A 22,707-nucleotide genomic window follows, 5' to 3' on the forward strand; every position below is an offset into this window, starting at 1 on the left:
TTATAAAATAGAATGAGTAGCTTAGTTATAAAATGGAATGAATTCCTTCCCCCTGCCCTGCCTCCCCTGACATCATGGGCCATGTTTGGGGTTGATGACTGTTTTGCCCCAGTCAGGCACCGACAGAAACTCACAGCCGAGTCTGAGACCTAGGGTACCTGAGACCCGATTTCCATGATGCTATGCTGCACTCCTGACCAACTTATGTCAAGACTCACCACAGGCCCTGTGGAAATTCATGGTGTTGTTATCTAAGATAACCAATGAAGAATAGCCCCTTGTGCGGGTACAGAAGGGCAAGTATTGCCAATAGAAGATGGAAACTGAGCTGAGCAAGGAGCTATCCCCTTTCGGAGAAGGGGAGGGAGAGAACTGTCAGAAAAAGAAGAGATAAAAGAAAGAAAAAGAGGTGACATTTAAAATAATTAATCCTAGATTACAAAGGACTCATAGGTTGTGGCTCTCTATTTCTTCTCATCCTCCTCAACCTGTCTGTCAACATTGACAGTATTGACCACTCTATGTTCTTCCAATTGTAGGAACACCATCACCTACAAATTTCCCTCCAAGTCACACACCATCCTGACTTGGACACTGGAATTCCATCGTTATTGTTAGGTCAATATACTGGAATTCCTCAACTAACTTCATGGGAACACCACAGAATGATAGAAAGTTACAGCATGGAAGGAGGCCATTTCAGCCCATCGTGTCCACGCCAGCCAACAAAGAGCTATCCAGTCTAATCCCACTTCCCAGCTCTTGGTCCATAGCCCTGCAGGTTAGAACATCTCAAGTGCACATCCAAGTACTTTTTAAATGTGGTTAGGGTTCCTGCCTCTATCACTATTTCAGGTAGTGAGTTCCAGACCCCCACAATCCTCTGGGTGAAGAAATTTCCCCTCAAATCCCCTCGGAACCTTCCACCAATTACTTTAAATCTGTACCCCCTGGTTTTTGACCCCTCTGCTAAGGGAAATAGGTCCTTTCTATCCACTTTATCTATGCCCCTCATAATTTTAGACACCTCCCCTCAGCCTCCTCTGTTCCAAGGAAAACAGACCCAGCCTATCCAGTCTTTCCTCATAGCTAAGATTCTCTACTCCTGGCAACATCCTTGTAAATCTCCCCTGTACCCTCTCTAGTGCAATCACATCTTTCCTGTAATGTGGTGACCAGAACTGCACGCAGTACTCTAGCTGAGGCCTAACTAGTGTTTTGTACAGTTGAAGCATAACCCCCCTGCTCTTGTATTCTATGCCACAGCTAATAAAGGCAAGCATTCCGTATGCCTTCTTAACCACCTTATCTACCTGGCTTGCTACCTTCAGGGATCTGTGGACATGCACTCCAAGGTCCCTTTGTTCCTCTACACTACTCAGTGTCCTACCATTTAATGTATATGCCCTTTCCTTGTTAGCCCTCCCTAAATGCATTACCTCACACTTCTCCGGATTGAATTCCATTTGCCACTGTTCTGCCCACCTGACTAATTTATTGATATCTTCCTGCAGTCTACAGCTTCCTTCTTCAGTATCAATCACACAGCCGATTTTAGTATCATCTGCAAACTTCTTAATCATACCCCCTATATTCAAGTCTAGATCATTGATATATACCACAAAAAGCAAGGGACCTAGTACTGAGCCCTGCAGAACCCCACTGGAAACAGCCTTCCAGTCACAAAAACACCCATCAACCAATACCCTCTGCTTCCTGTCTCCGAGCCAGTTTTGAATCCAACTTGACACTTTGCCCTGGATCCCATGGGCTTTTAACTTCGTGACCAGTCTGCCATGTGGAACCTTATCAAAAGCCTTGCTAAAGTCCATATACACTACATCAAATGCACTACCCCCATCTACCCTCCTTGTTACCTCCTCACAAAATTCAATCAAGTTTGTCAGACATGACCTTCCCTTAACAAATCCGTGCTGACTATCCTTGATTAATCCGTGTCTTTCTAAATGAAGATTTATCCTGTCCTTCAGAATTCTTTCCAATAATTTTCCCACCACCGAGTTTAGGCTGACTGGCCTGTAATTACTCGGTCTATCCTTTTCTCCCTTTTTAAACAAGGGTACCACATTAGCAGTCCTCCAGTCCTCTGGCACCATACCTGAAGCCAGAGAGGATTGAAAAATGATGGTCAGGGCCACTGCTACTTCCTCTTTTGCTTTGCTTAACAGCCTGGGATACATTTCATCTGGGCCTGGGGATTTATCCACTTTTAAAGCTGCTAAACCCCTTAATACTTCATCTCCACAAGGACTGTAGAGTTCAAGAAGCAGGCCCACCACTACCTTCTCAAGGCGCTAGAAATGGGCAATACATGTGGCTTGGCCATCATCAACCACATCCTAAGAACAAATTTTTAAAAAGGTATTGGAAGGAGGGTTCTGGAGTTTGGGAGCAGTGGTCATGGGATGTGGAAGCACTGGGAAAAATGGTGATGACGTTTGACAGCACTGAGACTAGGGTCTGGCAGGGATGATAATGAGATGATGGGGTATGGCAGCGCTGGGGGGGTGGGGGGTGGGGTACCCTAGGGTGTGGTAGAAGTGTGAGACAAGCCCAGGGTTTCGGAGCATAGGGAGGGATATGGTGGTGTGTGGGACCATTAGGGAGGACGTTACTAGGTGTGTGTGTCCTGGGAGAAGAGTTTCAGGATGCCACTGGTGATAGCATTTTTCTCAGGGCATATCAGCAGTGGAAATACATGGATGTTTGATGTGAGGATGGAAGCAATGAGAGCTGTCAGAAGAGAGTAGTGGGGGGAGAAGATGTGGATACTCAGTTGGGAGAGTTGAGTTTCAGGAGGAGTGGATTTCTGAAAATGTTTCCTGAGCCGTAAGTTAAGGAAACCTGCATTATTTAATTTTTTCTGTGCATTTTAAATGAGTAGCTGTACTGATTTTAAAAGTTTTAAAGGTTTTGGAAGCCAGTTCCCAGTAATGGCCAGGACTGCAGCGACAGTGGGAGAATTGTTGGGGAGGTGGCAGCTGGAGACCAACTAAATACATATTTTGGTTCTGTCTTCACAAAGGAGGACACAAATAACCTCCCAGAAATACCGCAGAACATAGGGTCTGATGAAAGGGTGGAACTGAAAGAAATCAGTATTTGTAAGGAAATGGTGCTAGGAAAATTGATGGGACTGAAGGTCGATAAATCCCCAGGGCCTGATAATCTACACGCTAGGGTACTTAAGGAAGTGGCCCTAGAAATAGTAGATGCATTGCTGGTCATCTTCCAGAACTCGATAGACTCTGGAACAGTACCCATGGATTGGAGGGTAGCTAATGTTACCCCACTATTCAAAAAAGGTGGCAGAGAAAAAGCGGGGAATTATAGACCAGTAAGCCTGACATCGGTAGTGGGGAAAATGCTAGAGTCCATTATAAAAGATGTAATAGCAGAGCACTTGGAAAGCAGTGACAGGATCGGACAAAGTCAACATGGATTTACAAAAGGTAAATCATGCTTGACTAATCTACTGGATTTTTTTGAGGATGTAACTGGTAAAATAGGAAAGGGAGAACCAGTGGATGTGGTGTATTTGGACTTTCAGAAGGCTTTCGATAAGGTCCCGCATAAGAGATTAGCATGCAAAATTAAGGCACATGGGATTGGGGGCAAGGTATTGACTTGGATAGAGAACTGGTTGGCGAACAGAAAGCAAAGAGTTGGAATAAACGGGTCATTTTCCGAGTGGCAGGCAGTGACTAGTGGGGTACCGCAAGGATCGGTCCTAGGACCCCAGCTGTTCACAATATATAATAATGATCTAGGCGAGGGAATTGGATGTAATATCTCCAAATTTGCAGACGACACAAAGCTGGGTGGGAGGGTATGCTGTGAGGAGGATGTCGTGAAACTCCAGTACGATTTGGACAGTTTAGGTGATTGGGCAGAAACATGGCAAGTGCACTATAATGTGGATAAATGTGAGGTTATCCACTTTGGTGGCAAAAACAGGAAGGCAGATTATTATTTGAATGGCAATAGATTGGGAGAAGGGGAAGTGCAAAGAGACCTGGGTGTTCTTGTGCACCAGTCGCTGAAGGTAAGCATGCAGGTGCAGCAGGCGGTTAAGAAGGCAAGTGGTATGTTGGCCTTCGTAGCAAGAGGGTTCGAGTACAAGAACAAGGATGTCTTGCTGCAGTTGTACAGGGCCTTGGTGAGACCGCACCTTGAGTATTGTGTGCAGTTTTGGTCACCTTACCTGAGGAAGGACGCTCTTGCCATGGAGGGAGTTCAGCGAAGATTCACCAGGCTGATACCTGGGATGGCAGGAATGACGTACGAGGAGAGATTGTGTCAATTGGGCTTATACTCACTGGAGTTTAGAAGATTGAGAGGAGATCTCATCGAAACCTATAAAGTTCTGTCAGGTCTGGACAGACTAGATGCAGAAAGGATGTTCTGATGGCCGGTGAGTCCAGAACCAGGGGTCATTGTCTAAGGATAAGGGGTAAGCCATTTAGGACTGAAATGAGGAGGAATTTCTTCACCCAGAGAGTGGTGAACCTGTGGAATTCTCTGCCACAGAGGGCGGTGGAGGCCAGTTCATTAAATATATTCAAGAAAGAGTTGGATATATTTCTTGAGGCTAAAGGGATCAAGGGATATGGGGAGAAGGCAGGGACAGGGTACTGAATTTGGATGATCAGCCATGATCTCATTGAATGGCGGAGCAGGCTCGAAGGGCCGAATGGCCTACTCCTGCTTCTATCTTCTATGTTTCTATGTTTCTATGGAGAGAGGCAGGCCTAGAAATTGGATATGGCCTGAAAACGGGCGGTGTCATGCCCCAGCACTATTTGGATATGCCTGTTCAGAATGGTCCAGGCAGCAGGCAAAATTCATGCTGAATGCTCATTTACACGACTGTAGTGCTGATCTCAGCACTAAACACGTTGCTGATTGGCTTACCGCTCAATGGGTGGGTCAATATCAAGTGATGTCTAAAGGCCAGTAATGTTTGACCTAGTCTTCTCCACTATTTAAAAGGGGCGGTGCTTTGATGCGGCAGCGCCTCATTGTCATTGGAGTTGGAACTGGAATTGGAATTGCAGTTGTTGTGTGAACACAAGGCTGAGCACCAGCAAAGAGAACGAGCCAGAAGGTTTTCCGATGCGGCTGTAGAGGCTGTGTTGAGGAGTTGGGAGACACAAAACTTAGGTGTTATAACACTGTCACTGGCTGGGAGGTGCAACTGCAGGTTGATGTCTTTACATAGGCAATTTCCATTATAAATGTGGACTTAGAAATTTATAGTAGGAAAAGTTGGCAGGAAGTGTGTGTAGTGGTAAGACATTTTTAATATATTATGGATTTTTTTTTAAGTATATATAAAATAGAACAGCTCTCCTGTTAATCACAGTTAGTCTGGGGTCTGGAGAATGGTTGTGATGCTTAACCGCTATCCTGCCCTGTCCTTGTGGAAATCTAGGTAATTATCGCTGCTTGTAATTGCAGCTGGTTATAGCTGAGGTCAATTGGAGGTCAGTAATTTACTTGTAATTTTAGGCTCCAGGTCAATGGCTGGCTTTCTTTTTTAAAGATTTTTTTGCAACTGTAACAATGTATGACACTTTGGAGTGTAATGTTTGGTGTGTAACATCTGGAGTGTGATGGACTCAAGCTAGCTCCAAGACATAAATAGATGAAAGTCCTTGCTGAAATGCTCTGCAGCCCCAAAAGACAAAACTCTTCTATTTGTAATAAAAGCCCTATTTTCAAGGCTGTTTTATCCATTGTGACACATCATGTTAAGCCTCTGTTAGTAAACCTGTCTTGTCAAGAATAACAGATTAACTCTTATTACTGCAACTACACTGTCATAGTATTACAGATTATTTAATAATTAAACGTCCTATCAGAATTGATCCAAGTGTCAGTGAAGTTTACTGATTTGGAACTGATCCTTTAAATACCAAATAACATTTTATTTATGCAAGTTTATTGATCCGAAGCGTTTCATTCCTAATGCTACAGTTATTCTGCAGCAAGTGTACCAACATCAGTAGGTCAATGGAGGCTGTCTAGTAGTATTATAAAATGCAGGAAGTCAGAATTCCATACATTTATATGCAAAAACAAACACATGAACACAGTGCTGCTTGCACGCTTCTGACTGCAGCTGCTGTTTTCTTCAGTGACTACCAACTGCAGGCAGAGCAATATATTTCAGTCCTTTAAAAACTGAATAGTACTGTGGTTTGCAAGTTTCTTTTGGAAAACTTTATCTGAATGTTATCTTTGTGATATGCATACACAAATCAGGCCCTTACAGATTGTAGTACATCCCCTACAGTTACTTGAACATTAATATCACATCTGCAAAATCCTCCCATGCTGTCAATCTAATTGTAACTGGACAAAGACTGTCTTCAACACAGTTCCTTAGGTTTTGATGAAATAATTTCTGTTCTATTGCAGGTGTTGTGTTCAGACTGTTTGCAAATATTGAGAAAGCCTCCATTTTATTTCAAATTAAACTGTCTCTTCAGAGGATCAACTTAAATTTGAATCACTCTCAGTCTATTTCTGCTAAGTCCCTTTTGTTTTTCTTCTTGTATAGATCCCTTCTCTCCACCAACTTATCCCCTGTGACCATCTTAGCTTCTTTGCTTAAGAGTACATTTCCATGGGATGGGCATCAATGTTCCTCCATAATTATTCTGGCAGGAAGCACACTGGGATATAGGAAAAGACCCATTTCCAGCCCATTTTCCCTCTCAATCCCAGATAATTTGGCTGAAAACTACTAACTCTCCCTTAGGGGAGTCCACGTCGGTCAGAACTGGGATCTAAACCACAGTCTCCTCGCAGACAGACTAGTTATCGGGAATAAAATGCTTATTTTTGATTTGCAAAATAGCCTTAAGAAAGCTGAATTATGGTCTATCAACACTTATCAATCAACCATAAGTACAAGAATCCGTACATTATACAGCAATATTGGGGGGAATTTTAACCCCCACTTCTGGTTCTAACGGAGAAAGGATGGGGACGGGCGACCGATCCACTCACAGGAGGTGGGTCCCTCATTTTAATGAGGCTGCGTGCCTCAGATTTTTTCTCCATTTTAGGTTTAACCCTGGCCAACTGGGTTTCCCGGGCTTCAGGAAACCTGGCAGCTAAAGTGAGATGAGGACTGCTGCGTGGAAGAGGTAAGTGCCTTTCCAGCACCGCTTGTGGGCCAGGAGGAGCATGAGTGCTTCCCCTCAGCCCCCCAAGCTAACCTGCTTTCCCCCCGCAATTGGAGCCCCTCATCCATGTGATCGGACCCCCCCGCGATCTGATCCCCCCCCCCGAGCCACGTTGTCCACCCAACCTGGCCTATCAGATCCTCCCCACCCCCGGCCCCAAGGTATTCCCAATCCCTATTCCTCCCTCCTCTGTGCTCCCCGGCTGCGGCCTCAAATCTCCCCCTGACCTTTCCGATCTCCCCCCGTGTCTTCCAATCTCCCCCTGAATCTTCTGATCTCCTCACCATCACCAGCCCCCGATTTCCACCCCTCCCACCCCTGACACCAGCCTCCGATCACCCCTCCCCCCACCCCTGACCACCGGCCTCCGATCACCACTCCCCCTCACACCAGCCTCCAATCACCCCTGCCCCCCACCCTGGACACCAGCCTTCAAACACCCATCCCTGGCCTTTCCAATCCCTCCACCCCTTCTCTCCGCTCCCTGGCTGCATCCTGGCACTGAAGGCCTACACGCCTGACAGTTAGCCACCCTCTCAATCTGGCTGTCTGCAGCCGGGAAACAGAGACAAAAAAATGTTAATCAGGTCCTGCTGTTAAAATTGTCAGGACCTGAGGGAAACACGTTCTTCCAGGTTTCCCGAATGCAAAACAGCCACCCCTCCCCGCCTCACCATAAATATCGGGGCCATTATGTCCAAGGGGGCGTGAAAAATAAAATTGGCAAATCTGCAGAATAAGTGGGGTGCTTTACTGCTTTGTTTTCTGTCTCATTACAAAATTGCTGGTTATATTTCCAAAGAAACAAGAAAACTATCGGTACTAATATGTGCAAGACTTCACAGGTATGATTTCAAAAAGTAAGTACATGATGATGGTAGCAGGATTTCATGGGAAGATTATCACTTCTACTGATCGGTAAATAACTCCATTACATGAATTACACTAAACCACAACACCTGAGAAGTTAGATCAGATAAAAGTTGTCTTACGTTCTGTTTTCCAACAATATTATCAAATGGAAGTTCAGGACTCCAGGAACCTTCAGTAAATGTTGTGGCGCTATTTCTTCTGTCACAAGATGTACTGGATTCTTTCATAATGTCTTCAGGCAAAGTCAAAAGGCTTTCTTCTGGTTGCTTTATCAGGTATGTTTCAATATTGTGTTTTCGCAGAAACTCATTTCTCTCTTTTCCGTGCCCTTCTTCTACCTCATAATCATCATTTAGACAATCCAGTGTTGCCTTAGAAATGTGAATCCTCCTGCAAACCAGCAGATGAAAGAAAACACATTCAGATCCCACCAAGAAACCATCCCTCCCAGAAACCTTAATAACAAGAACATTTGTTGTAAATTTATTATTATTAGAAGAAGAAATTGCTTATGGCTTGTATAAATGATATTTACCCAGGGATTCCACCAGACTCCAGTTTGTTTGCAATATCGACATCCCAGGACCAGACATCAAATTGCCATTTCCGAAGCCCAAGCACTCCACAAAGCACAGATCCAGAGTGTATTCCTATACGCATGTCAATCTCATGCTTCGTATGGACTCTCACATATCTATCCAAACAAAAAGAAATAAAAATTACAGACATTTTCCAACATTAAAACAAGCTAACTGCTGTAAACTTAAAATTATGCTATGCAAATATAAATGGTTTAACGCCTTCATTAAAACAGTGGTCAGAGCAATATGTTAAATGTTTATATTCACACAGCATAATTTCAACAGCATTGTAAATTAAGGGTCAGTTTTCCACTTGTGCACTCCTGTTAGAAAATCATGGGCTGCACAGTAGCAGGAAATGTATCTTTTAATCTCAGTTATTTAGAGTTTAGATATGCCTTTTTTTAAAGTTGTTTATAAATGCATATACCAAAGCACTTAATATCTACTACAGAAAATTCATGAATTATTTCAACATTCACTGTCCTCTTAAATGTTATTGATGTCTTAACTGCAGTAACTTGCTGGATCACTCCGGAATAAACTTCAATACCAAAAGCTCATGGAGGAAAAATTGAGTCATGCCCCCTTTGGGGTGCCAACTACGCCGGGGCACTACTTTTAGCGCCCCCAAAAAATTAGCACCCCGCGACTGAAATTCATCGGTAGCACCTCAAGAGGGAAGCGGGGTGCTACTGGAAGTGCCCCGCCTCCCTCTTGGGGTGCTGTGAGGGAATATCGCGGCGCTATGTGCTGCGGTACTGCAGGCCTTCCTCCCCTTCTTAAAGGGAAGGGGCCTAACGCAGTGTGACCCCGGGGCCCAGCTGGGCCACCAGGGATCGAAGTGCCGGCAAAAGAGCCCGGCACTCAAGAGAAGTGCCGGGCTCACGGGGCACAGCCGGCACTCCACGGGGGCGGGGTGGCTGCAGAGGGGGCAGGTGCTGGCAGGCGGCCAGCAATATAAATGGCCACCCGGCACCTCGCCTTTGATTAGCACCATCCTGGCCGTATGTAGGCCCCCTTGATCCCGTAGCATCCGGCGGTAAGTCAGGGGGCACTACCTAAGTTCGTGGCTGGGGCACAAGCAGGGCGCTGTGCACGGCGATGATGTCATTGCTGGCAGTGCAGCCCCGTGGGCCGCTAACACTGAATTTCGCAGAAGGTGTTGGCGGCACCGCGCCCGGGCGCTAGTTGCTTTGCGCCCCGTTAGCGCCCTCTTAGGGCACTAATGGGAGGTGCAAAGCAACCGAATTTCTCTCCCCATAAATTGATTTTGAGACATGAGGGATTTTGAATTGACAAATCATTGCCATAAAAAAGTTTTAACCAGTTGAATGTGCCAGTTGAAATACAATGATGACATTTTGTTGCATTTTAAGTGCCAGATCCTTTCTCAAGAGAGCATGGTTAAATGTCATATAATGAATCTTACAAAGAGTTCTTCTTCTTAGGGCAACTGCCTTCCCCCGATCAAACGGCCACAGGTCTGAGCAGCAGCTCAGACAGGCATATTCAGGTCTTGGCAAGGTGATAACGGTGTGCTCCACCTTGGTTAAAGCAAACATTGATATAGCCCACCTCGCCATCACTGCAAACACATTTGTTGTCTGAACTTGAAGAGCCGTTAGCAACAATTGTGGCAATGTTTGGAGACTGGACCGCAGCATGTTTTTAGTTGAATGGTGCACAGAATAGTGCATAAATAAGGCTTTGGGATACAGTGGCAGAGGGGGTAAAAACTAGGAATAAGGAAGAAATATAAATATTTGAAATATTCCAACTTGCTTTTCTTTACCTAATCTAGTCCATTCAAATCTATGCAATAAAATAATTTATCACATATTGGGGTCATTTTCAATTTCACTGCTTGGGTGGTAACCTGATGGAGCATATTATTCGCTCAATATAGAACCTGTCCGATTTTCATTTCCATTAATTTTAACTTGTATTTATGTAGCACCTTTTACATGGAAAACGTCCATCGGACTTCATAGAGAAGGAGAAAAATGGACAATGAATCTTGGAAAGAGTGTTGGGAAGGTAACTGAAATAAGGGAAGAGAGGTAGTGAGACAGAACCATTTAGGCAGGGAGTTACAGAAAGTAAGGTGAAGACGGCTGAATACTCTGCCACCATTACAAAAGAAAAATACTGCGGATGCTGGAAATCTGAAATAAAAACCTGGAAATACACAGCAGGTCAGGCAGCTCTGCCACCATTGGTGGGGTGGGAGGATGCACGGAAGGCAAGAGGGCGGTTTACATATGTGGCTTGGCAAATTCATTTGAATTAACAATAAGTTCTGTCTATTGGATTGACACATGGTTTAGAACACCCCTTTGTGAACAGGAGCAGCTGCACTGAGCCTTACGCTGAATCCAGCTGTGAGGGGTGGTGCCTTGTTGCTGCCATTCAAAGCTCAACTAGAGCATCTGATCCTCAAAACTACTACTTTGTTGTTGTTCCTTATACTTTCAATGTTATTTCATGCCAGTTCTGAAACAATGATTGGCTCTCAAAGCCAAGAGCCCTGGTCGTGTGGTATGAGTAAACTCTGTGCTGAGATCACTGACTGTGCGGACAGGCTCAGGTTAGGAGTATAGAAGGATGGCTATGGCTGATTTTGTGAAGCCAGTGGCTCCTACTGATTTTAATAGGATCCCTGCAAGTAAAATTGCAGCTACAGGCAAAAGTATTGCATGAAAGAAAGAAGTAACTAAAAGTCTTGCAATGCAAAAAATCGGCCTTCCATAGCAATAAAAATTAATGCACAAAGAAATTTACCTTGGGTTGTATTGGATCGACCACCTGTTATACGCAGCACCAGATATTCAGTTCTATTGCAGTCCCTGGATCAGACACTATGTATAACAGGCGGCCGACCCAATACCAACTGTTACACACCACCGCCTGCCACCCACCCCCCCACCCCGAGACCAATTTCTACCCAACTAAGTTTTAATAAATCAAACTTTGCAACCAATGTTCAAAACTACTATACAATTTAAAAAAAGTTTTCTATAAGCCAGGATAGCAAAATATGAAAGCTTGCCATTTTTGTTTACACCTCCAGTGAAGCTTCACAAAATTGTGAAGAAATTAATACTAAATAAGAAAGAATTTGCAATTCTGTAGTGCTTTTCATGAGCTCAGGATTTCCCAAAGTGCTTTACAGCCAATGAAGCTGACATCTTTGAAGTATCGTTATTGTTGTAATGTAGAGAAATGCGGCAGCCAACTTGCACACAGCAAGATCGCACCAAAAACAATGAGATCAATGACCAGAGAATCTGTTTTTTAATGATGTTGATTGAGGGATAAATATTGGCTAGGATATGAGGAGAACTCCCCTGCTCTTCTTCGAATAGTACAATGGGATCTTTTACCTCAACCTGAGAGGGCAGATGGGGGCTTGGTTTAACATCGCATCCAAAAGGCACCACCTCCAGCAGTGCAGCACTCCCTCAGTATTGCACTGAAATGTTAACCTAGTTTATATGTTCTGGAGTGGGGCTTGAACTCGATCTTCTAACTTAGAAGCAAAAGCACTTCCACTGAGCCAAGACTGACACTTTTTAATAGATCTACCACAAGTATATCGAAATGAGGTGAGCAAAATAGATGTTTTATCGATTCAATATGTTTGTGTAATAAAAATGTATCTCAATGTTTCTTGCATAATTTAACAAGGGGAATTGTCACTAAACCCACCACTTGCGAGCTCTGGCTGGAAAACGCAAACTGAACGAACAAGGTTTTTTCAGGATGTTATTGTTGACTGCACATTTAACCAGTACATCATACCATTTATAATATTACCACAATAATGAATCAAAGTATTCAATTAATGTTTAGTCTGTTGAAAACCTAAAATCCATTTAAATCCCCAGTAAAATTCCATATTTAGTATGTTTAATCATTTCAGTAATAATCATTAGTAAACACACAACTTTACATAAGTGCATTATGTAAGTTTACTGCCTTAAAGCTAGATTTTTAATGAGCTGAGGCAGACTTGTATAATTGTGATGAAAATACCTTATAGTTTTGATCATGTTAAGACCCATTTCAACACAGCAGTGTGCGTGGTCGTGACGTGGCTCAGGGAGTCCAGATACACAGTAATAGCAATCTCCCAGGATCTTAATTCTAAGACAGTGATGTTCCTAAAATGTTATTAAAAATGCATTACTTTAATTAATATACGGTACTACAGAATTGTGTCAAGTGGAACTTTTTGCATGCACGGTATAACAAGAAAAAATCATTGTCTTACTGTACACTTGTCAAAGCTGCTATTTGCTATACATTTACAGCGAAGAGAGTATTGTTGCACATTTTCATACTTTCGCATTTATAGAACATTCTGAAAATTATATTTGAGGTAAAAACCAGAAAATAGTCATTTCTCTTCAGTGACATATCAGGAGATTAGGGATCTGGGAAAAGCACTCCAGGCACTTTAAAAAGGCAATCTCAAGAATCCTTGAAATATTACAACTTATCTAGAATTACTGGGCTACATATGAAGCCTTGAAATATGTATTTAAATTCAAATTTAAGTAAGTAAAGTGTTTCCTTTTGCTAAACACTGTGACACAATGCCACATGTCGCATAATAATGTATTGTTCTGCCTAGAAAATAACATTTCATGAATCACGGGTAATATGCAATATAAACGACTCTTTAAGCTAATAGTTGAGTTCTGAGGGCTACGACCTATTCTAATTAGCACTACCTCTCCAGAGGTGCTATATGTCTGTGTCAATTTGATTATAAAACATAGTGGGGTTGAAATTGGTCTTCGCCAGTAATGTAAAATGGGCTCAGAGCAAATGGGTGTCAAAGGAAAAGAAAATAGTCCATCAGCTGAAAGATTTATTTATAGATATAAACAATTGTTTGCTTATACAACATGTTAAGAGGAACTTAGGAGTAAAAAGGCACCTGGACAGCAGTGACCATAATATTATTAGAATTAATTTGATCAACCAAAGCAAGACAGCTGAAAGTGTAATGCTAGTACCAGATTATTAGAGGGCTAAATTTACAAAGATGGCAAATGACTTGAGTAAAATTGGGTGGGAGGTCCTAATGAAGAAACACTGAAGAGAAATTGAATACTGTTAGAACCATCCTTACACAGAAGGAAGCAATGCAAGTCTCCAGGATTAAAAGAGAGGCCTACGGTAAAATAAAACTAAAGAACAAAATACTGTGGATGCTGGAAATCTGAAATGAAAACAGAAAATGCTGGAAATACTCAGCAGGTCAGGCAGCAACTGTGGGGAGAGAAACAGAGTTAATGTTGCAGGTCATTGACCTTTCATCAGAACTGGAAAAAGTTAGAGATGTAACAGGTTTTAAGCAAGTACAGAGGCAGGGAAAGGGGGGGAGGGGAGGAAAGAACAAAAGGGAAGGTCTGTGATAGGTGGAAGGCAGGAGTGATTAAATGACAAAAGGTATGATTGTACAAAGCAAAAGGAAATGGTAATGGGACAAATAAAGAAACAAAAGATGAGTCTAGAAGAGGTGTAAATGGGAATATCAGAATCACCAGCAACAGCTGCCGTTCGAAAAAATGGGGGCAGAGGTTATGATCTGAAATTATTGAACTCAATGTCGAGTCCGAAAGGCTGTAAAGTGCCTAATAGAAAGATGAGATGCTGTTCCTCGAGTTTACGTTGAGGTTCATTGGAACAGTGTAGGAAGCCAAGTACAAAGAGGTCAGAGTGGGAGTGGAGCAGAGAATTGAAATGACAGGCAACCGGAAGCTCGGAGTCACGCTTACAGACTGAACGGAGTTGTTCTGCAAAGCGGTCACCCAATCTGTGTTTGGTCTCCCCAATGTAGAGGAGACTGCATCATGAGCAGCGAATACAGTATACTAAATTGAAAGAAGTACAAGTAAATTGTTGTTTCACCTGGAAGGAGTGTTTGGAGCCCTGGACGGTGGGAAGGGAAGAGGTAAAAGGGCAGGTGTTGCATCTCCTGCACTTGCAGGGGAAGGTGCCATGGGAAGGGGAGTGGGTGGTCGGGGTGATTGAGGAGTGGACCAGGGTGTCGCGGAGGGAATGGTTCCTTCGGAATACTGAAAGGGGAGGGGAAGATGTGTTTGGTGGTGGGATCACGCTGGAGGTGGCGGAAATGACGGCGGATGATCCGTTGAATGTGGAGGCTGGTGGGGTGAAAGGTGAGGACAAGGGGAACCCTATTGTGGTTTTGGGAGGGAGGGCAAGGGGGTGAGAGCAAAGTGCAGGAAATGGAACGGACACAGTCCATTAAAATTAAATTGGCTAACTGGTTATGTCCAAAGATGAATTATAGGTTTAAAGAAAAGAACTCTCAGGGGAACAGGAATAGGTATCAAACTCAGCAGGGGGCAACGGAAGCTGCTGTCAGAGCAGCCAGAAGGACATTAGCGAAGAGGATCCTGCAGAGGTGTGCTAGTAATAGCAAGGTCTTTTTCAATTATGTTAGCCACAGAGCCATTAAGGACTGTATAGGGCCATTGAAGGATTTCACAGGACAAATTCAGGTAGACTCCCAGGCTTTGGTAGAGATTTAACATGGTTACATTGCATCAGTCTTTATTATTGAAGATAATGCTGGATTATCAATAATATAGAATAGGATTGATGTAACTGAATGTATTAAAGTAGATATGGATGTAGTCCTGGCTAGAATTAACTTTTCCAAAATAGATTGGACTGCTGGCTCTGATAGCATTTACTCAAAGGTGCTCAAAGAAATGGGAGCTGTGCTTTGTGAGACCCTTGCTCATATATTTAATATCTCACTGGGATCTGGGATTATTCCCATGGACTGGAAAGAGGCCCACATGTGCCATTGTTTCAAAAGAATTTTTGGCTCATTAGTGAAGGAGTGTATGTACAACTTGTACCATTTTCTGGAGGTGCAGGAAGTGAAGAAACCATACACAATCATGTATTTGTAATAAGGAAGTGGACTTCATTTAAATGTATGGTTTACTTGACCAAAGAAAACTACCCAGTAAGCCTTGTGCATAGACAGTGGAAACTATTGCAGCTAACAAAAAGAAAAACTTGTCCTTGGAGGCTTTAGCAGTTGATTAGATCTTATGCTCCTCTGTGATAAGTGCTTAGGAACCACAAAGGCCTATTCAATTCATAGATTCTTCGATAAGAAAGCTATGGAACTCCAAAGTGTCCTTGATTATATCTCTTACATTTAATCACTGCTATTGATTGAGTTTGCTAACACTGAATCCTGTGGGTATGTGCTGAAGAAGATATGATTGTATTTGAAACCTTGAGACAAGAGCGGAACATCATGTTGAGACTTGGTCAAAACCCTAATTGCCGAGACGGCTGGTACGGCATGACGCACCAAGAGTGGACGAACAGGAAAAACATCACGTAAAGGACAGATAGATAACTGCCCGGTCATATGACTGACCCAGGGGATATAAAGGACTATGAGACTAAGCAGCTGTACTGCTGCCGGGTGGGTTGGTTCCCCACACAAAGATCTACAAGAGCTCAACCGAACTAATCAATCGTTTGGACTTGCACCAAGGGAGTGTGTGTATTGTTTGCTTACTGTTGACTAATCAAGTAAAATGTTGAACTAAGACTACCTGTTGTTGTGTCTTTCCTACGGGTCAACCCTTAAGCTTCTCAGTTGAAGAAGCAGAATCCTACATTAGTTTGGCTTTGTTTAGAGGCAGGTTGCTAGAGGGATTGCTAAAGTTGCTAGAAATACACTGTATCCTTCCCAGGCGTCGAAGACCTCGAGTCTCTTCGCCGGGAGCAAGCGGAAGCCAAGCGCAAGCAGCAGAAGGAGCGCACATCAACCCAAGCACCCCACCCACCCGACCCTTTAACCACCGTCTGCCCCACCTGCGACAGAGACTGTAGGTCCCGCAGTGGACTCATCAGTCACCTGAGAACTCATTTTTAGTGTGGAAGCAAGTCATCCTCGGTTCCGAGGGACTGCCTAAGAAGAAGAGAAGAAGAGTATCTCTTGACAGAGAAGGGCTTATTAGAGAGTCTCAACATGTCTTCTGGAAAAGAAGATCCTGTCCCACCAACCTGGTTGAATTTTTTGAGGAAGTCACAAAGCTGGTGGATGTTGTAAATCTAGACATTGTGTACCTAGACTTTAAAAAAGCCTTTGACTAATTGCCACACAAAACGCTATTAAGTAAATTGATTGAATTTTTTGAGGAGGTAACAAGAAGGGTTGATGAGGGTAGTGCATTTGATGTAGTCTAGGTGGATTTTAGCAAGGCTTTTGACAAGGTCCCACATGGCAGACTGGTCAGAAAAGTAAAAGCCCATGGGATCCAAGGGACTGTTGCAAGTTCGATCCAAAATTGGCTCAATGGCAGGAGCAAAGGGTAATGGTCGTCTGGTGTTTTTGTGACTGGAAGGCTGTTTCCAGTGGGGTTCCGCAGGGCTCAGTACTAGGTCCCTTGCTTTTTGTGGTATATATCAGTGATTTAGACTTCAATGTAGGGGGCATGATTAAGAAGTTTGCAAATGATACAAAAATTGACTGTCTGGTTGATAGTGAGGAAGAAAGCTGTAGACTGCAGGAAGATATCAATGGACTGGTCAGGTGGGAAGAAAAGTGGCAAATGGAATTCAATCCGGAGAAGTGTGAGGTAATGCATTTGGGGAGGGCTAACAAGGCAAGGGAATACACTATAAATGGTAAGATACTGAGAAGTGTAGAGGAACACAGGGACATTGGCGTACATGTCCACAGATCCCTGAAGGTAGCAGGGCAGGTAGATAAGGTGGTTAAGAATGCATATGGGATACTTTCCTTTATTAGCTGAGGCACAGAATATAAGAGCAGGGAGGTTATGCTTGAACTGTATAAAACATTAGTTCAGCCACAGCTAGAGTACTGCATACAGTTCTGGTCACCACATTACAGGAAAGATGTGATTGCACTAGAGAGGGTACAGAGGAGATTTCCAAGGATGTTGCCAGGACTGGAGCATTTTAACTATGAGGAAAGATTGGATAGGCTGGGGCTGTTTTATTTGGAACAGAAGGATGAGGGGAGATTTAATTGAGGTGTATAAAATTATAAGGGACCCAGATAGAGTTGATAGGAAGGATCTATTTCCCTCAGAGAGAGGACAATAACCAGGGAATATGGATTTGAAGTAATTGGTAGAAGGGTTACAGGGGATTTGAGGAGAACATTTTTTACCCAGAGGGTGGTGGAGGTCTGGAACTCACTGCCTGAAAGGGTGGTAGAGAATGTAGATAAATAGTATTATGAACTTGAATAGGTGCAACGCCAAGCATATATACACCATGCATAATGAGGTGTTCAAGGCTGCTGAACAGGGGAAGGATCAAGTTAGGTAGCATGAGTCATTGACGGTCCATGTCCAATGCCACTAGGCTATTATAAATGCAAATAGGGTGTTAGGATATCTTGCCAGGACAATTAAATACAAAACAAGAAATATCATCCTTTCTCTGTGTAAGGCCTTGGTCAGGTCACATCTAGAATACTGTGCCCAGTTTTGGTCCCCTCACATGGTGGGTGGTATAGAGGCAATGGAAAGTGTTCAGAGGAGGACCACTAGATTGATTGCTAGTTTAAGGGCATTCAGTAACTTGAAAATAATGAAAGAATAGAGTATTTGAGCTAGATAGGGCAGGGAGGATCAGGGGACATGCATAAGTTATGAAAGCATAGAAATAGTTTAGAAGTTCGGAGGTATTTCTTTTGGCAGTGTTATTGACCTCTGGAATAATTTGCCAGCACGTGCAGTGAGTGCAGATTCGCTGCAAGTATTCAAAAGGGAGCTGGGCGAGTTTCCAAGAATGATTAACATGTCTACACATAGAAGGCAGGTGGGTCATTGGGGTTGTGTCACACAGTCATTGTAGTCTCCGGGAACTTGTTTGATCAGCTTCAGAGGTCAGAAATGAATTGCACAGAGATTTTTCCTGGGTTGGCCTATGGGTTTTTTCTGGGGTTGTTTTTGCCTTTCCAGGAGATTGCATGGCTGTGAGGGTGGGTGTTGGGGTTGAGGGGTGGGGATGGTTTTCAGAAGTTACACCATGCCAAGAGAGGACTTGTTTGGTGGATCAGCTGGTCTTTATCTTTCTTTTTTGTATGTTTTTATGCAAGCTTTTGGCCATCTGCTCTAATATCTCCTTATGTGGCTTGGTGTCAAATTTTGTTTGATAATGTTTCTGTGAAGCGCCTTGGGACATTTTACTACGTTAATGGTGCTACATAAATGCAAGTTGTTGTTGTTGTTGCTTGCAAATTCCCAGCAGCCTATTTTTGTTTGTAATGTATTTGCATGAATTCCAACTAATTAATATGCACTTTGTAGTGTTTAGCTATAAATGCCAGTTGCAAATAAGTACTTAAAATTAACTTAGCTTTCATCATCTTTCAAAGCAATTGTTAGACTATAGCCATGTTCTTTGTCTTTTAAGTCATCCATCTGGCTGTTTTGATTATCAGTTCAGATTATTAGAGGACTGTGACTGAAGTTATAAAGAGCCGCTTAAACAGGTCCTTCCAGATTATTAGGTGGCCATGATCAACATGATACCATTTAACCCTTAAAGCACTGACATCAAAATGCTGGTATTAATCTTGTAGCCCTCTGATTAACTCTTTCCAATAACATATCACTTTTGAAGTAGGGGCCCAAAAGTGGACACAATTGACGGAACTTTCAACTTTGACAGGGGTGTAGAACGGGTAATATTAGATCAGCTGTCCACTATACACCCCGCCCAATTTTCCTTTTCATTGAAGTCAATGAAGACAATCGGGCAGGGTGTATAACAGGTGGCCGATCTGATATCGGCCGTTTTACACTCCCGCCATAGTTAAAAGTTCCACCCGATACTCCAGATGCAGTCTTACCAAGGAAACAGACCATTTAAAAGAAGCTGCTTCAATTTAAATGTTGGCCCGGAATTTGCGGTGGGTCATAACAGTGAACGAACAGCCTTCGCCGTTATTACCACTTTGAAACTAACCGCAACTTTAGGATGTAGCACATGCGCATCTAAATACAGAAATCCTGAAGTTCTGGTCAGTTATTCACTGCTCCAACACTAGCTGCACTGTGCCGCTCCCACCTCCCCCCCACCCCCCATAGCCGGCAATCAGTGAAATCAATGAAACTGATGAAAACTTGAGCTTTTCCGTGGTAATATCCCTGTTAAATACCCCATTAAAAGTTAGGCCTTGTTGGTTTAGGTGTAACTGAGGTTTTAACAGCATATTGACTGCTAAATTATAGACCTGAAAAGCTATTTTCAATTTTATGGAATGTTAAATTTCCCCATAATGATGACAATTACAATTTTTAAGAAACTTAAAAAATATATATTTTTTAAAAGTTTGCTCATATTTATTTCAGGTTTACCTTTTCCCCATGTGAGAGCCCCAATCTTTTGCTCTCTCTAACATTTTTAAAATGACAGAATAAAAGGAGCTTCTTCACTCCATGGTTCTTGGTCTGTGAGAATTCTGCATTGTGATTGGCTGCTTAGACAGCTTGTTGATGTCACAGCAGCTCGCACTAGAGATTCCCCACTATTGAACACTGATCTCACGTACGCGTCGAGAAAGGCAAGCTTCTCGCCACAGAGATCGCACGATCTTTGTGGGCAGCTTTCTTCGGAGCCAACAACGAACGCCTTTGCTTCGTCGCTGACCGCAAATTCCGGGCCATTATATCCTTTGCTATACAGCCAAACATTTTGTTTATTCTCTTTGCAACCTGGGAATAGTAAGTTGATTGTGTTGGTGAGCTGTCCACTAAATTCTGAGACCCCTTTTGGCTCTGATCCCTCCACTATGTTCCCACTGTGTGTATATATTCCATATCCCCTTTCTTGCCAGATCTTACCACTTTATATTTACCTGCATTAAATGCAGTTGCCATTATTCTGCTCATAAACAAAGCATCTTTCTGAATTTGTGCATGGTGAATCTTATTATTTGTCACTGTTCATATTTTGGCGTCATTCTCAAACTTGAACTGATTCCAGTCTCTAAGTCATCTATGAAACTGATAAACAACAGTGCTGAAGCAATATAAAACATATATTTGAATAATAAACAATGCTAAAAGCCAAAGAAATTGTCCTTGTGGAGGGTTGGCTGTGGAGGAGGAATTCCTGGAGTGTTTACGGGATGGTTACCTGGACAAATATGTCGAGGAACCAACCAGAGATCAGGCAATCTTAGACTGGGTATTATGTAATGAGGAAGGATTAATTAGCCATCTTGTTGTACGAGACCCCTTGGGTCGGAGCAATCATAATATGATCGAATTCTTCATTAAGATGGAAAATGAAGTAGTTGACTCAGAGACTAGGGTCCTGAATTAAAATAAAGGAAACTACGATGGTCTGAGGCGCAAATTAGGTAGGATTGATTGGGGAATGTCACTCAAAGGGTTAACGGTGGATAGGTAATGGCAAACATTCAAAGACCGCATGGATCAACTACAGAATTTGTTCATCCCAGTTTGGCATAAAAATAAAACAAAAAAGGTGACTCAACCGTGGCTAATGAGGGAAATTAGGGATAGCATAAGATCCAAGGAGAGGACATATAAATTGGCCAGAAAAAGCAGTAATCCAGAGGATTGGGAGCAGTTTAGGATTCAACAAAGGAGGGCAAAGGGATTAATTAAGAAAGGGAAAATAGAATATGAGAGTAAGCTTTCAGGGAACATAAAAACTGACTGTAAAAGCTTTTATAGATATGTGAAGAGAAAAAGATTGGTGAAGTCAAGCGTAGGTCCCTTGCAGTCAGAATCAGGGGAATTTATAATGGGGAACAAAGAAATGGCGGACCAATTAAACACATATTTTGGTTCTGTCTTCACAAAGGAGGACACAAATAACCTCCCAGAGATGTCGGGGAACATAGGGTCTGATGAAAGGGAGGAACTGAAAGAAATCAGTATTTGTAGGGAAATGGTGTTAGGGAAATTGATGGGATTGAAGGCCGATAAATCCCCAGGGCCTGATAATCTACATCCTAGGGTACTTAAGGAAGTGGCCCTAGAAATAGTAGATGAATTGCTGATCATCTTCCAACATTCGATGGAATCTAGAACAGTACCCATGGATTGGAGGGTAGCTAATGTTACCCCACTATTCAAAAAAGGTGGTAGAGAGAAAACAGGGAATTACAGACCGGTAAGCCTGACATCGGTAGTGGGGAAAATGCTAGAGTCCATTATAAAAGATGTAATAGCAGATCACTTGGAAAACAGTGACAGGATCGGACAAAGTCAACATGGATTTACAGAAGGTAAATCGTGCTTGACTAATCTACTGGAATTTTTTGAGGATGTAACTAGTAAAATAGATCAGGGAGAACCAGTGGATGTGGTGTATTTGGACTTTCAGAAGGCTTTCGATAAGGTCCCGCATAAGATATTAGCGTGTAAAGTTAAGGCACATGGGATTGGGGCAAGGTATTGACTTGGATAGAGAACTAGTTGGCAGATAGAAAGCAAAGAGTTGGAATAAACGGGTCTTTTTCCAAGTGGCAGGCAGTGACTAGTGGGGTACCACAGGGATTGGTCCTTGGACCCAGCTATTCACAATATATATTAATGATCTAGACAAGGGAACTGGATGTAATATCTCCAAATTTGCAGATGACACAAAGCTGGGTGGACGTGTGTGCTGTGAGGAGGATGCCAAAAACTACAGGATGATTTGGACAGGTTGGGTGATTGGGCAGATGCAATATAACGTGGATAAATGTGAGGTTATCCACTTTGGTGTCAAAAGCAGGAAGGCAGATTATTATCTGAATGGCAATAGATTGGGAGAAGGGGAAGTACAATGAGACCTGGGTGTCCTTGTGCAGCAGTCGCTGAAGGTAAGCATGCAGGTGCAGCAGGCGGTTAAGAAGGCAAATGGTATGTTGACCTTCATAGCGAGAGGGTTTGAGTACAGGATCAAGGATGTCTTGCTGCAGTTGTACAGGGCCTTGGTGAGACCACACCTTGAGTATTGTGTGC

The 22,707-nt window shown here is 43.0% G+C and overlaps 1 protein-coding gene across 2 annotated transcripts in view; it reads right to left on the reverse strand.

Moving 5' to 3' along the window:
* adcy8 (adenylate cyclase 8 (brain)) overlaps nucleotides 1–22,707 on the reverse strand; it is a 162,145-nt gene that overhangs the window by 120,601 nt on the left and 18,837 nt on the right. For both annotated transcript variants that reach the window (XM_085992825.1, XM_085992827.1), the window contains exons 5-7: nucleotides 12,710–12,837; nucleotides 8,626–8,784; nucleotides 8,210–8,480 (exon numbers count right to left, since the gene is read on the reverse strand). In XM_085992825.1, the coding sequence (XP_085848951.1) occupies nucleotides 8,210–8,480; nucleotides 8,626–8,784; nucleotides 12,710–12,837 (558 nt within the window). The remainder of the gene's footprint in view (nucleotides 1–8,209; nucleotides 8,481–8,625; nucleotides 8,785–12,709; nucleotides 12,838–22,707) is intronic.

Source organism: Somniosus microcephalus, chromosome 7, assembly GCF_052327205.1.
Source record: "Somniosus microcephalus isolate GS21.2 chromosome 7, FLI_Smic_1.0, whole genome shotgun sequence".
In the NCBI taxonomy this organism is placed as follows: Eukaryota; Metazoa; Chordata; class Chondrichthyes; order Squaliformes; family Somniosidae; genus Somniosus; species Somniosus microcephalus.